The sequence below is a fragment of the Podarcis muralis genome, chromosome 16 (genome assembly GCF_964188315.1).
Source record: "Podarcis muralis chromosome 16, rPodMur119.hap1.1, whole genome shotgun sequence".
NCBI lineage: Eukaryota > Metazoa > Chordata > Lepidosauria > Squamata > Lacertidae > Podarcis > Podarcis muralis.
Window position 1 is genome coordinate 13,551,494 of NC_135670.1, and position 13,730 is coordinate 13,565,223.

Here is a 13,730-nt window from a genome sequence, read left to right on the forward strand (position 1 = left end):
TCTCTGCCCTTTGCTTTTGCCTCTGAGAAAATGAGAGAATCCAGTGATTTAAGATGTTGCCCATAACTTTCTTTGTGATACTACTCAACCTCTCCCTGTTTTCCTTTCCTTTTTTTTACAAAAACAACCCTCCTGTTTATATAACTGTTTTTAAAAGTAGAAATCAGTTCAGGTCTCAGACTTCCCCAACAAGCGTTCAAAAGTGGGGGAGTGAGGTGGGGGAGAGCTGTTTTATTTCATAGAAGACTTTGGGGGGCCATTAGAAGGTGCCAGAAAGAGAGATTCACATCAGTATGGAAAGCCAGGCTTCAGTCTTGAGTGGAGGAGGAATCTGTGACCTTTCGGTTTAATCCTGTTTCATAACTCCCCCCCCCCTTTTTTTTCCTGAATTGATGGGTCCCTGAACGCTGCCTCCTGGTGGAGTTTGGGGGCTCAAGGCGAATTTGCTTAAAACTTCCTTAATATTATTGTGCTTCTGGAAGCAAGTCTGGCTGAGTGTGTTGAGGCTTCCTCCTACGTAAGTACGCATAGAATTGCAGCCTGCTCTGTGTTTTTCTCATCGTGGAACCGCAGTGTTGGAAGGGCACCCCCAAAGGTCCTCTAGTCCAACCCCCTGCAGTGCAGGAGTCACAACTAAAGAATCCCTGACAGACAGGCACCCGACCTCTATTTAAAACTCTCCACTGTCTCCAAATCCCACCACTTCAGGCTTTCTGTGAAATGGGTTTGGGGGAACCGTATTTTGTTGCAGTAGCCCATAGCCATTAGCTTCACCTGCCTGCTGTTCCATGAGAGTCTTACCTCTTTGCAGAGTAGACTAGGACTGTAGACTCAGGCTCCTGTCCACTCTCCATTTACTGCATTCCTAGTGCTGAGGTTTTAATCCTGCCTTCACACAACCGTTATCTGAAATGCGTGTGTACTCTGTGTAAAATGCTACTGTTTAAGATGCTGTTTTTCAAATCTTCCCTCCAGTTCGAGTCCTTAAGCCATTTCTAGTTCAACTCTAGCTCAGGTGTGGACACCTCTGCATATAGGGGTAAAGGCACCCCAGCGCTTGCTGGTGTGGACACGAACAGAAGCGAATCTGACACTACTGAAGCTATGCTGATCTGAACAGCTTGGGCTTTGTGGGGACAGAAGCCCTGTGAAACACACTAAGAAAAAAGCAGCTTCACAGCACTCTTAAGGCAGTGACGTGAACATGCCCATGGATCCCACCCCACAGAAATCAAGAGGAATCTGCACACACGGAACACATGCTTCTCGATTCTCCAATCTGGCAAGCAAGAGGCCCTATCACAGTTCCAAAGACAAAGCACTCAAAGGCTGCATTACATGGGGGTTGGACTAGACGACCCTTGGTGCCCCCTTCCAACCCGACAATTCTGAGAGGCCTGGCTTTGAGAGCAGGTCTGTCTGGGTCAGATAGAGAAGCCCTGGGGGTCATGTCCCGTCCTTGGGCCTGAGGCAGAAAGTGCCAAGCAAGATGGCCTGACTTGGTGTTCAGACTGCCTCCAATACAAAAACAGGTATGCATTGTAGAGGGTTGGGCTAGATGACCCCGTCCAACTCCACAATTCTGCGTATCTCAGAACCACAGTAGCAAAGTGGTTTGAGTTGGGGGTTGGAGCTTGATCCCTTCCTCACAGGGCTGTTGCAAGGATGAAATGCAACGGGGTGATAGCATGGGGTGAGCCATATACAGTGGTACCTCGGGTTACAGACGCTTCAGGTTACAGACTCTGCTAACCCAGAAATAGTGCTTCAGGTTAAGAACTTTGCTTCAGGATAAGAACAGAAATCGTGCTCCGGTGGCACTGCAGCAGCAGGAGGCCCCATTAGCTAAAGTGGCGCTTCAGGTTAAGAACAGTTTCAGGTTAAGTACGGACCTCCAGAACGAATTAAGTACTTAACCAGAGGTACCACTGTGCAGCGGTACCTTGGTTTTCAAATGTCTCAGAAGTTGAACCTTTTGGTTTTCAAACGCCAAAAACCCAGAAGTAAATCCTTTTGTTTTTGAACGCTCCTCAGAAGTTGAACGGCTTCCGCTGAGTGTTTCTCAGTTTTCTCAATTAAATTTGCAGACTGACCTTTGCACCTCAGTTTTCGAACATTTCGGAAGTCAAACGGTCTTTTGGAACGGATTATGTTCGAAAACCGAGGTGCCACTGTATATGCACTTATTTTGAGGGAGGGTGCTTTTTTAAAAATAAAAAAAATCAGCACTGAGAGTGACCTTGCCACTCCTTTTTTAAAAATGAGGGTTTGGGGGGGAGGCACTTCACATGCTCAGAGGCCTGAGGTTCCACGTGTTTAAAAACTTGGCAGCCCCAAAGGTGTACTGTCAGCCCAGTGTGGTTTGAGAAGGCCCCAGGCGCTCCTCCTTGGCCAGCTTGTGGCTGGCTCCAAATTTCAGGCCTCCTGCGGAGCAGCTGGGGGGGGGACCTTCTCTTCCTTTCTCTCCTCCCCCACCCCAGTTTCCCAGACTGTGGCGGGTGGGGGGCACGGAGGGCCTGGAGAGAGCAAGAGACAATGGCTGGCAGTGTTGTCTGGAGAGGGTCGGACAATGGGCTACGGTGGGTGGTTCTGTAAGCTTTTGAGAATTGCTGGGGGATTTGAGGCAGGGAGGCCTGTGAGAATCTGCTGGAGTGTAAAACTGGCTCCTTGGCAGAACAGCCGTTCCCATTTTCAGGGCGCTGTTCCTGGATGGAGGCTTCTGTTCTGACTACCACCTCCCCAGTTGATCTTAGGTTTTCCTGCAAAATGAAGCTTCTGGCCCGGAGTTCTTTTCAAAGTGTTCCTGCTCTTTCCTGAATCGAAACTTGCAGGCTCAGTTACCGTATATTCAAAAAGGTCTGCACGTGCGCTCTCTTTTAAAAAAAATTGTAGGGATCGCTGGCTGCAGAATCAACGAGAATCCGCCGCCTCTCAAGGGAGTCCATTCCACAGTCAAGCAGCTCTTACTGTCAGAAAGTTCTTGCTGATATTTCCTGTACAGTGATACCTCTGGATGCGAACGGGATCCGTTCCAAAGCCCCGTTCACATCCTGAAGTGAACGCAACCTGCATCTGTGGGTCGCGATTCGCCGCTTCCACGCATGCGCATGACGTCATTTTGAGCGCATGCGCAAGCGGCGAAACCTGGAAGTAACGCGCTCTGTTACTTCTGGGTCGCCGTGGAGCGCAACCCGAAAATGCTTATCCCGAAGCTACTTCAACCCGAGGTATGGCTATAATTGGAATCTCCTTTCTTGTAACCTGAATCGTTGGTTCGGGTCCTCGCCTCTGGAGCATCAGAAAACAAGCTTGCTCCCATCATCCGTGTGGCAGCACTTCAGATCATTGACTATGGGGAAGAAGATGCTGTAGCTCAGGGACAGAGTGTTTGCTTTGCATGCAGAAGGTTCTGGGTTCGATCCCCACTGCTAGTTACTGCGGACCATAATACGCTAGATGGACCAATAGCTTGACACTCTCTCAGACCGTTTCCCTTGTTCCTAGTTTGGATAGTGCATGTAAAAAAACAGTAAGGCATGGGAATTTGTGACCCAATAGGAGGCAGGGGGAGTTTCAGCTTGAGGTTTTGGTGTGTGTTTTCTTTTAACATGTTCTCTCTGATCACTTGAAAGCAACTTCTGATCACCCCAGGCGAGTTGTCTGTTTACAAGCCTGATCTAACCACTCAGGCCTTGCCCTTGCTTGGCACAGATCCTGCCCTGCAGGCAAAGGCAAACTGGGGTGTGCCTGGCCTCTGAGCAAGCAGAGATTCCCCACCTACTTGTAAAACAGCATCCCTTGAAAGGGAACTCTTCCCTCCAAAGCCCCAGGAGAAGGGATTTAATCGCCTCCGCCCCCACACAACTGCCATTCTCCCCCTCCTCTTGCAAAACAATAGCCTTTGGGCTGGGTGCTGTAATGGTTTATAAAGGGCCTGTGTGTGCTCTCCAGGGATTTATTGAGGTATGCAGTAGCTGGCATTGCTAATCCGCAATGGTGGGCCATAGAGTATCTGGCATGCATATCAAAAGTCCGAGGTCCAGCAGGGAGAGACTCATGTCTGAAATCCTGGAGAGCTGCTGCCAATCAGTGTGGACAATACTGAACTAGATGGACCAATGATCTGGCTTGGCATCAGTGTTCAAAATTTGCCAGGCGCATTTTGCACCAGGCTATCGACCAAGTGAAGATGCCTGGGTGCCAGGGTGGTGCCTGACGTCTCCACCATCTGGAGGTGCATGCCTGAGGATCCTTGGATCGGGACTGTTTTCACACACTAACAGCACATCCTCTAGAATTCTACCAGTTATACTTCTATCTGCACAATCAGAATGAATGTTGGGAACCAAAATGCTTCTTCGCCTGGGCAGCCTGAGCAGGAGCAGTCGCCATTAAGAAAAAGAGGTCGGATTAGGCCAGTTTATATGTGGACTGGTCCTGGATCTATGGACTCTTATTCTTTAAGTTATCTTAACCTAGGCTCATGGCTGTCATCTGAACTAGCCAGATGTTTAACTGAGAAACCCATCATTTGAAAAAGAAGACTTTAGAAAAAAGGCAACTAGACATTCCGCTTTGGCAACCGCAACCTTTGTCCAAGGAGCCTAACACTGCTTAGTTTAAAGCAGACTCCTGTGTTCCTATTTAAAGCCGGCCTTTATTTAAAGCCATGAGGACTAGAATCTTTATTTTTAAGGGAAGGGCCGTAGCTCAGCCGTAGAGTGCCTGCTGTGCATGCATAAGGTTCCATCTCTGGCGTCCACAGGTAGGGCTAAGGACATCCTCTGTCTGAAATCCTGGGAGGCTGCTGCAAATCTCAGTGGGCATTTCTGAACTCAACAGGCCCAGGGGTTTAAGGCAGGTTCCTTTGCCCTTCCTATGGAAACGCTTCTCTGTTCTGCAGTTACTTGGGTCATCCGCCGCCTCCTTCCTTCCTGCCGGTGCCAGTTTGCTTACTGAGCTTCCTGTTTTGAGCATGATGGCTCTGTGCTCTGCCTGCACAGTCGCAATTCTTCTGTATGCTCCTTGCTGGAAACCGCAAGAGGGGAGAGAGGGCTCTTGGGCTCAGAGGTCCTGCTTTTGGGTTTTCCACCCTGGGCATCTGGTGGGCCACTGCGAGAACAGGATGCTGGACTTAATGGGCCACATGTCTGATCCTCTTTATGTCATTATCTTTTGCGGGTGGTTTTCATGGTCTGGCATACTTAAAACTTTTTCTGGCTTTTCTAGCAACCCAACTACTTGTGGTTGCCAGGGCTGTTGCAGTCTTCTGTCCCACGCCTGCAATCCCTTGTCTAGGGATGCTTAAGGTTCTTGTAAAGTCGCATTCTTCTTGTGTGTGTTTTTTAAAAAGCCAACCTACCTGATTTGCCTTACCAGAATGATAAGAGTCAACCGGGGTTGGTAGAAGACTTAGCTGGCTTGTGTCAGTGTTAAAAAACTCTGTTGGAACGGGAGCTGCGCTAGGATGCGTTTGGGAAGGGCCATCACTCTTTTGTCTCCACCTAACCATCTCTGGGCCAAGGAACATGGCCTGAGAATTCCCGTGTCGTTTGCTAAAGGCTCATCGCCACCTGCTCTGCATCCTACTTGCTCCTCAGCTGGTGCAGCGTGTTCCTGGGAAGGGCGATTTCTAAAAACCACCTATAATGGGTAATTAGCACAGGCCGTACACCACAGAGTGTGTCCAGGGTTCATTGCAGGCAAGCATTTACATGCAAGCGTTCTGGAAGTGAAAAGCAGCACACACACACACACACTCCAATTTATTGCGTGGGGCTGCAGCTCAGATACAGATACGAGATCACAGTCTTCTCCAACTGAAAGCAGGTCCTTGGCTGAGACATTAGAGGGTTAATGCCAGTTTCATAAGAGAAAGATTCTCCCCTGACTTCTTGTCTGTTGGGTTTATATTATTTCAGAAATAATAATATTATTTTTCTGGTTATGATAGGATTATATTGCCTTGACGTTTAATAAAATAGTTTTGATTTTTTTCTTTTTCTTTTTAAAGAAACAATTTTTATTTCGAGCTTTCACTTTTGTCTTTATAATTTTTTTCTAAAAACCTCTTAAAGTCTAGAAAAAAATGAGTACTATAAGTTGTACTGTGGTGTTAATCTTACTCAGAGTAAACCCACTGAAATTAATCAATGTGACCAACCTGGGCTCATTAATTTCAGTGGGTCTACTCTTAAGTAGAACTTAGCTGTCTGCCAAAAAAAGCACTTCAAACAAACCGAGCTATTTGTAAGAACCTTCGGCATATGCATTTCTCTGTAACGTTAAAATTCCCACAAAAAAGGAGGTGGCAGCATGGAACCCGTGGTATTTTGGGGAGTTCAAATTTGGCACGTGCTCCTGAGGTTTCCTGGAGAGCCAGGCTGATGCTCCTCCCTCGTGTTCCCTTCCAACACTACAGATCTGTGATTCTATGATTCTCTTTCTTTAGGTCTGTGTGTCTTTGCTCTATCTAGCCTTCCAAGGTACACAAAACCCCCACACAGCCGCCATGGCAAACAGAGGCCCCGCTTACGGACTCAGCAGGGAGGTTCAGAACAAGATCGACAAGCAGTATGACGACGAACTGGAGCAGATTTTAATCCAGTGGATCGTTGCCCAGTGTGGGCCGGAAGTCGGGCAGCCCCAGCCAGGCAAGAAGAACTTCCAAGAGTGGCTGAAAGATGGAACGGTAAGGAGTTCGGTGTGGCTTCGTTCAGCCTAGAAGGTTTGGGGTCCCTCTGTCGTTACAAAAAGGCAATCTAAGTCGTGCAGTGCCTTTAAGGAGTGGGTACAGGTATTCATTAGTGTGAGCTCCCGTGGGCTAGATCAGGCAAGCTTCAGGTTTGCCTGATCTATTCCATTTCGTACAAAACCACCCAAGGTCTACTAACTGGAGCCTAGTGCTGCCGCTCAGAGCAGTATTCAAAATTCACCAGGCGCATTTTGCATCTAACTATTGGCCACTTGCGGCAAGTGGCGCCAGGATGGCGTCTGACAGCTCCACCATCTGGAGATGCATGCCTGGGGATCCTTGGATCTTGACTGCTTTCATGACACTCGCAACACGTCCTTTTATATTTTATCTGCACACAATCGGAACGAATTTCAGGAACCAAAAGGTCGTATTGAAAAATACAACTTCCGAGCTTCCTGGCCCCAAAATGACAGCTGAACATTTCGTTTTGGCATCAGTAACCCTGGTTTAAGGAACCATTTGGTGCCTAGCTTATTTATCCGAGTTTCTAACACTGACTCAGAGTGTTAGACCTTTGAAGCCCTAAACAGCCTCGGCCCAGTATACCTGAAGGAGTGTCTCCACCCTCATTGTTCAGCCCGAACACTGAGGTCCAGCTCCGGGGCCCTTCTGGTGGTTCCCTCACTGTGAGAAGTGAGGTTACAGGGAACCAGGCAGAGGGCCTTCTCGGTGGTGGCGCCTGCCCTGTAGAACGTCCTCCCATCAGATGTCAAGGAAATAAACTACAATCTGACTTTTAGAAGACATCTGAAGGCAGCCCTGTTTAGGGAAGTTTTAAATGTTTGATGTTTTATCGTGTTTCTAATATTCTGTTGGGAGCTGCCCAGAGTGGCTGGGGAAACCCAGCCAGATGGGCAGGGTATAAATTATTATTATTATTATTATTATTATTATTATTATTATTATTATTATAACAGACTCCATTTTTTTCCCTGGCCCCTGACTAGGTGTTATGCCACCTCATCAACAGCCTTTGCCCCAAGGGACAGAAGCTGGTGGCAAAGATCCAGAGTTCTAGTATGGCTTTCAAGCAGATGGAGCAGATTTCTCAGTTCCTGCGTGCAGCTGAGCAGTATGGCATCCAGGCCACAGACATATTCCAGACGGTGGACCTCTGGGAAGGTACAAAGTATTTGTGGCGGAGGGCGGGGAGAAGGAAGGAGGGCAGAGGGAGCATCTCTGAGGGGAAACCACGTGTGATCTAAGGCAGGTGTGGGGAGCCCATAGGCCCCCTCACCTGGCTCCCAGCCTCCCCAGGCCTAGCCTTGCCCAACTCCTCCCCGACTGCAGTTAGAGTTGAAGGCTGTCCCTCAAAGCCTGCCTGCTATGGGGCGGCAGTCTTCCAGAAGAGCAGATCGGGGCTCTGCAGTGTTAATGCTCCCTCCCTCAGCTGCAGTCTCCAGAAAAATCTCCCCATTCCCTCTTGGCAATTAGGGATGGAAAGGAAAAGAAACCTAGATTGCATTTTTCAGCAAGTAAAGGGCAGGCATGAAGTCGCCTCACCACTTTGACTTGGGGGGCTGGCATTCTGCTTGGAAATGACATTTCTGATTTGAGCGGGTATCTGGATCACTGAATTCTCCATTTCTAAAGGGTCGAGGGCAGAAAAACAGGAGCAAGGCCAAGGAAGTGTCTCTTTTGGCACAACTTTTTAAAACAATGCAGATCTCTGCCAAATCGGTCCACTTTACAAAATAAGCTCCTAGCCGTTTGGAGAAGTTAAGATCAGAGCTTCCATTTTTTGCCTAACCTGCAGTGTGGGATGAGGGTGGATTCTTAATGGCCTGTGTAGTTGTTTGGTAGAGTGCTTTTACTTAGTAAAATGTCTATCTCACCTTTCCTCCAAGGAGCTCAAGGTTGTGTAGATTGCCCCCCCCCTCCATTTTATCCTCACAATAACCCTGTGAGGTAGGCTGTGAGACTAAGAGGTCTCCCAGCGAACTTCTTTGCTAAGTAGGGATTTGAACCCAGATCTACCTAGTCCAAAACTCTTAACCACTACATTACACTGCCTCTTGCTTTACCCAGGATTAATTCCCAGCCATCTCCAATTAAAAGGGTCTTGGGTAGAAAGTAATGTGATAAAACTCCCCCTGCCCTAGAGAGCTGCTGCCAGTCTGTGCTGAGCAGACTGCCCTGGACTCGGTGGTTTCACCCTTTTTGCAAAGCAGCTTTTCGTGTAACTGTTGCTGCTTCCTGGTGATGGTGAGCCGAAACAGGAAAAAAATATGGGGAAACGACGCAAGATCGCCTTGCCTAACTTGTAAAAGGGAGTGGCCTTTTGCAGTCCTTGGCTTCAGCACTTTGGGGTCTCTGCCAGACTGTAAAAGAGCAGAGTGCTCCTGCTTGATCTTGAGAATGGTGTTAAGGCTTGGACGTGGTGCATATATTTGATCGACTTCTGAATTCTTCCAACCCACAGCTAAACACATGGCCAGCGTGCAGAGAACCTTGATGAACCTGGGAGGCTTGGCGGTCTCTAAAGGAGACGGCCTCTTCGTTGGGGACCCCAACTGGTTTCCTAAGTAAGTGCTGTGGCAAGAGGGGGTGTGGGTGTGGGTGTGGGTGTGGACGTGGATTAACTCCATATTGGGCTCAAATTTGTAAGGTATGGAATAAGGGAATAAAATCACTGTTCACTGTAGGGTTCTTCTGTAGCCATTTCAATCCCAGTAGTAGTTGCATTATATTGCTTCCAAAAAGCACTCTGTAACATTCCAGTGGTACCTTGGTTGTCAAAGTTAATCCATTCCGGGAGTCCGTTTGACTCCCGAAATGGTTCGAAAACCAAGGCGTGGCCTCCGATTGGCTGCAGGAGCTTCCTGCACTCAATCAGAAGCCGCATCGGACGTTCGGCTTCCGAAAAACGTTCACAAACCGGAACACTCACTTCCAGGTTTGTGGCGTTTGGGAGCCAAGCCATTCGACAACCAAGGTACCACTGTATTCAGTCATCACTGGGACAACCTTGTTGGGCAAGCCAGTATTATTCCCATTTAGCTACTGTGAGAAGAGGAAGGTTGGGCTGGAGGTGAGAGGCTGCTGCTGTGCATTAAAAACATTTAAAAACTTCCCAGTACATGGCTGCATAACATCATTTATGCATTGCACTTCAGCTGTCTGCTGCCGCCCAGGTGATGAACTTGTGGTCCTCTAGACCAGTGTTCCCCAACCTTGGGCCTCCAGCTGTTTTTGGACTACAATTCCCATCATCCTTGACCACTGGTCTTGCTAGCGAGGGATGATGGGAGTTGTAGTCCCAAAACAGCTGGAGGCCCAAGGTTGGAGAACACTGCTCTAGACCACAGCATATCTGGCCCTATGCATTCCAGATTTAACTCCTAGTTCCCAGCCTCTGTGGCGAATGATTGGGTATAATGGGATTTGTAGTCCCCAACATGCAGAGAGCACCACATAGGCCACCCCTGCTCTGGATACTGTTGGACTCAGCCAGCATGGCCGGTGGTAGGGGATGATGGGAGGTACAGACCAGAAACATCGGGGGGGGAGCGGTCTGGCAGGTCAGATTTTCCCCCTCCCCAGACACACACTGCAATGCTGGATCACAACCGAACTTGGAAGACAAGGGATTACAGGGGTGTGTTTTAACTACAGTGGTGCCTCGCAAGACGAAATTAATCCGTTCCACGAGTCTCTTCGTCTTGCGGTTTTTTCGTCTTGCGAAGCACGGCTATTAGCGGCTTAGCGGCTATTAATGGCTTAGCGGCTTTAAGAAAAAGGAAACAAACTCGCAAGACGTTTCGTCTTGCGAAGCAAGCCCATAGGGAAATTCGTCTTGCGGAATGACTCAAAAAACGGAAAACCCTTTCGTCTAGCGAGTTTTTCGTCTTGCGAGGCATTCGTCTTGCGGGGCACCACTGTATTATCAATTTTCATATGCTATTGAATAACCATAAAACACCTGGTAGCCAAGAATGAAATTGCTCCATAATGAAAGTCTCAGGCAAAACCACTATTTTACAAGAAAATTAGGTCCTATGATACAGCCTTTTGTCTTCCTTGAGGACCTAGTGAGGAGAGGAATGTAGACATTACTGTAATATGGCATTTTCAGTTTCCGTAAGCTTGGCTTACAGAAAAATTACAAATAAACAATTCAGGGTAAAAGCAGCATAAAAAAAAAGTTGGAATGGACTTTCCAAATGGTCATAAAACTGTGTTAAGTTTCTTCAGTGGAAAGCTTTGGAGAAAACAGTTGCATGTTTTTGAAATCTGCTGCCCAAAAAATCGTTGCTGGAAGAAAGCCCACTGGGGTTCAGTCCTCAGGATCTGCAGGGAGGGAGAGTTGAGAGAGACTCCTGTATCCAACTCCAGAGAGACTAATGGTCTGATTCAGCATAAAGCAGGTTCATATGTGATCCGGTGGTGCTTTAGCTATCTAGATCCTCTAAGCCATGGTTTCCCAAACTTGGGTCTCCTGCAGTTTCTGGACTACAATTCCCATCATCCACGAACACTTGTTCTGCTAACTAGGCATGATGGGAGTTGTAGTCCCAAAGCGGTTGGAGGCCCAAATTTGGGAAACCCTGTTCTAAGCTGAACGAAGACAAGCAATACGAATGGACCGAGTTATAATCTTTTAGAATATCCTTTTTAAAACAAACCTCCTAGGCTATGTCCTCTGCAATGATGTGTGTGCTTGTTTCTACCCCTCACTTCCTGCCTTCCCCCTTCCACCCCGACAGGAAGTCCCAGGAGAACCGCCGTGCCTTCCCGGAGGACAAGCTCAAGGAAGGGCAGAGCGTCATCGGCCTGCAGATGGGCACCAACCGGGGAGCCTCACAAGCGGGGATGACGGGCTACGGCATGCCACGCCAGATCCTTTGAGCCGGGCTGCCCCACCAAGCGATGGCTCCTTGCTTCCCGACACCTCATATCCCCAAGAATCTCTCTCTCTCTGTCTCTCTCCAAATTGTGCTACCACGAGAAGCCTTAAAGGCAGACCAGGAGGAGATGGGCCTTCTGGTGCCCACTTTCCCCCTGTGCCAGCCCTGGTCGGTAACCTCCTCTCTTTTTTACTGCCCCCCTTTTTTTACTCATATTTTTCCTCTTAAGCACACACGACTGGAGTGAGTACACTTTATTTCCTTCTCCCTGCCTACTCTTGATCTCATTTCTCAAGAGCGCTTTAACCCCCCTCCCATGGGGGGGGGGTCCTCCATACAACACCTCCCCCCCCCCAATATAATGCTGGGGCCAACCAACCACTCATCTGAAGAATACAGGGACCAAAAAAAAAAGGTGTGTGTCTCCTTTTTCTCCCCACCACCCTTCATAATGCCAATGTGGTTTTACTAGTGGCCAAATGCCCCTTCTACTGCAACATTTTATTATTATTATTAAATTCACTATTCACATTCCAGAATCTGGCCCCTTAAACCCTGCTTTCCTTTTACACTTATCTGGACCAAAACAAAAGTAAATAAATGCCCGTTTCTTTTTTGGACACTGTTTTTGGCAGTCTTAACTCAGCAACTTGCCAGCAGAGCAGTCCTGGATAATATCTAGAATCTCAGCACTCTGCACTGCAATGTCTTCTTTTTTTGCGTGTGAGGGGAGCAGGGCAGCTAACCTCTTCCTGTGGTGTCTACCTGGCAACACTCACACCCACAGGGTAGGAGGATCTCTTTGGCTGGCACAACCTCCAGAGATCACAAGGTGATCCTTCCTGGTGCTGGGTTCAGATTCTCTACACCTACATTCCTGGGTAGCTGTTTCATTTGGGGTGCTTTTAATGGGGCATTTTTAACTTTTCAGCCAGTCTCTCCCCACCCTGGAAATCCTCTGATTTTTGTCTTGCAGTGGAAAACCTCATTCTCTGCTGCTAATTCCTACCCATTTGGGTGCTCCTGCTTGCCTGCCAGGCTTTCTTTCTTTCTTTTTTACTTCGGGTGGGGGGGGCCTGGTCACAGCAGTCTTGCCATTCCAAATTTGCCTCTTCTCCAGGGCAAGAAGGCACAGGGCTGAGTCTGAACTCTTAAAATTGTGTGGCATTCTTAACTGTGGAATGTACTCTGCCTCAAGATCACTGATAAGGAATAAACATTGCTCAGTCCTTTGTTTATAACCCCTGTGTATTTCTTATCTGGGTTGGGATGGGTGGAAAAGGGCGGGGTGTTTTGTTTTGTTTCTTGAGGGGGTAGAGCTTTTTAGCAAGCACAACTGGATCAGGAAGACCCGGCTGTCACAAAGCCTCTCTACCTGCACTGCAGCTCGACAGCTGTTTGCCGGGGCTTCGAAGCACCGCACACACTTCTCTGCAAGCCCCGATGATCCCGTGATGTGCTAGGTCTTGCAAAAGAGCCGCACATGGACCTTTGCAGCTGTCCATTTCCAGGTTCTGCTGATGGGCCACTTGGCAGTGCCTGAAAACTTGTTTTGTAGCCCAGCCGTGTCTCCACCCGCCCCACACCTAAGTTCTTGTACACAGGTGAGCAGGAGGCTGCTTGACGAAAGCAGCCTCATGGGTCAAAATGGGGATGCCTGACAGGACTGATTAGGCTTGTGGGGCCACAGGCTCCCCACAGCTGCTTTTGTCCATCTCTAGGGCCTTTTGAATTATGGTGCTGGAGAAGACACTTGAGAGTCCCATGGACTGCAAGAAGATCGAACGCATCCATTCTTAAGGAAATCAGCCCTGAGTGCTCACTGGAAGGACAGATCGTGAAGCTGAGGCTCCAGTACTTTGGCCACCTCATGAGAAGAGAAGACTCCCTGGAGAAGACAGTGATGCTGGGAAAGATGGAGGGCACAAGGAGAAGGGGGCGACAGAGGACGAGATGAGGACGAGATAGTGTTTTCGAGGTTACCAGCATGAGTTTGACCAAACTGCGGGAAGTAGTGGAGGACAGAGGTGCCTGGCGTGCTCTGGTCCATGGGGTCACGAAGAGTCGGACACGACTAAACGACTAAACAACAACAACAGGGCCTTTTGTCCTGTTCCCCACCTGGT

At 48.5% G+C, this 13,730-nt stretch overlaps 1 protein-coding gene across 1 annotated transcript in view; it reads left to right on the forward strand.

Moving 5' to 3' along the window:
* The window catches only part of TAGLN2 (transgelin 2), a 30,109-nt gene extending 17,264 nt beyond the window's left edge, over positions 1–12,845 (forward strand). The window contains exons 2-5 of the mRNA XM_028709953.2: positions 6,452–6,691; positions 7,705–7,879; positions 9,180–9,282; positions 11,464–12,845. Of these exons, the coding sequence (XP_028565786.1) occupies positions 6,512–6,691; positions 7,705–7,879; positions 9,180–9,282; positions 11,464–11,605 (600 nt within the window). The 5' untranslated portion in view covers positions 6,452–6,511 and the 3' untranslated portion in view covers positions 11,606–12,845. The remainder of the gene's footprint in view (positions 1–6,451; positions 6,692–7,704; positions 7,880–9,179; positions 9,283–11,463) is intronic.
* The last annotated feature ends 885 nt before the right edge of the window (positions 12,846–13,730 follow it).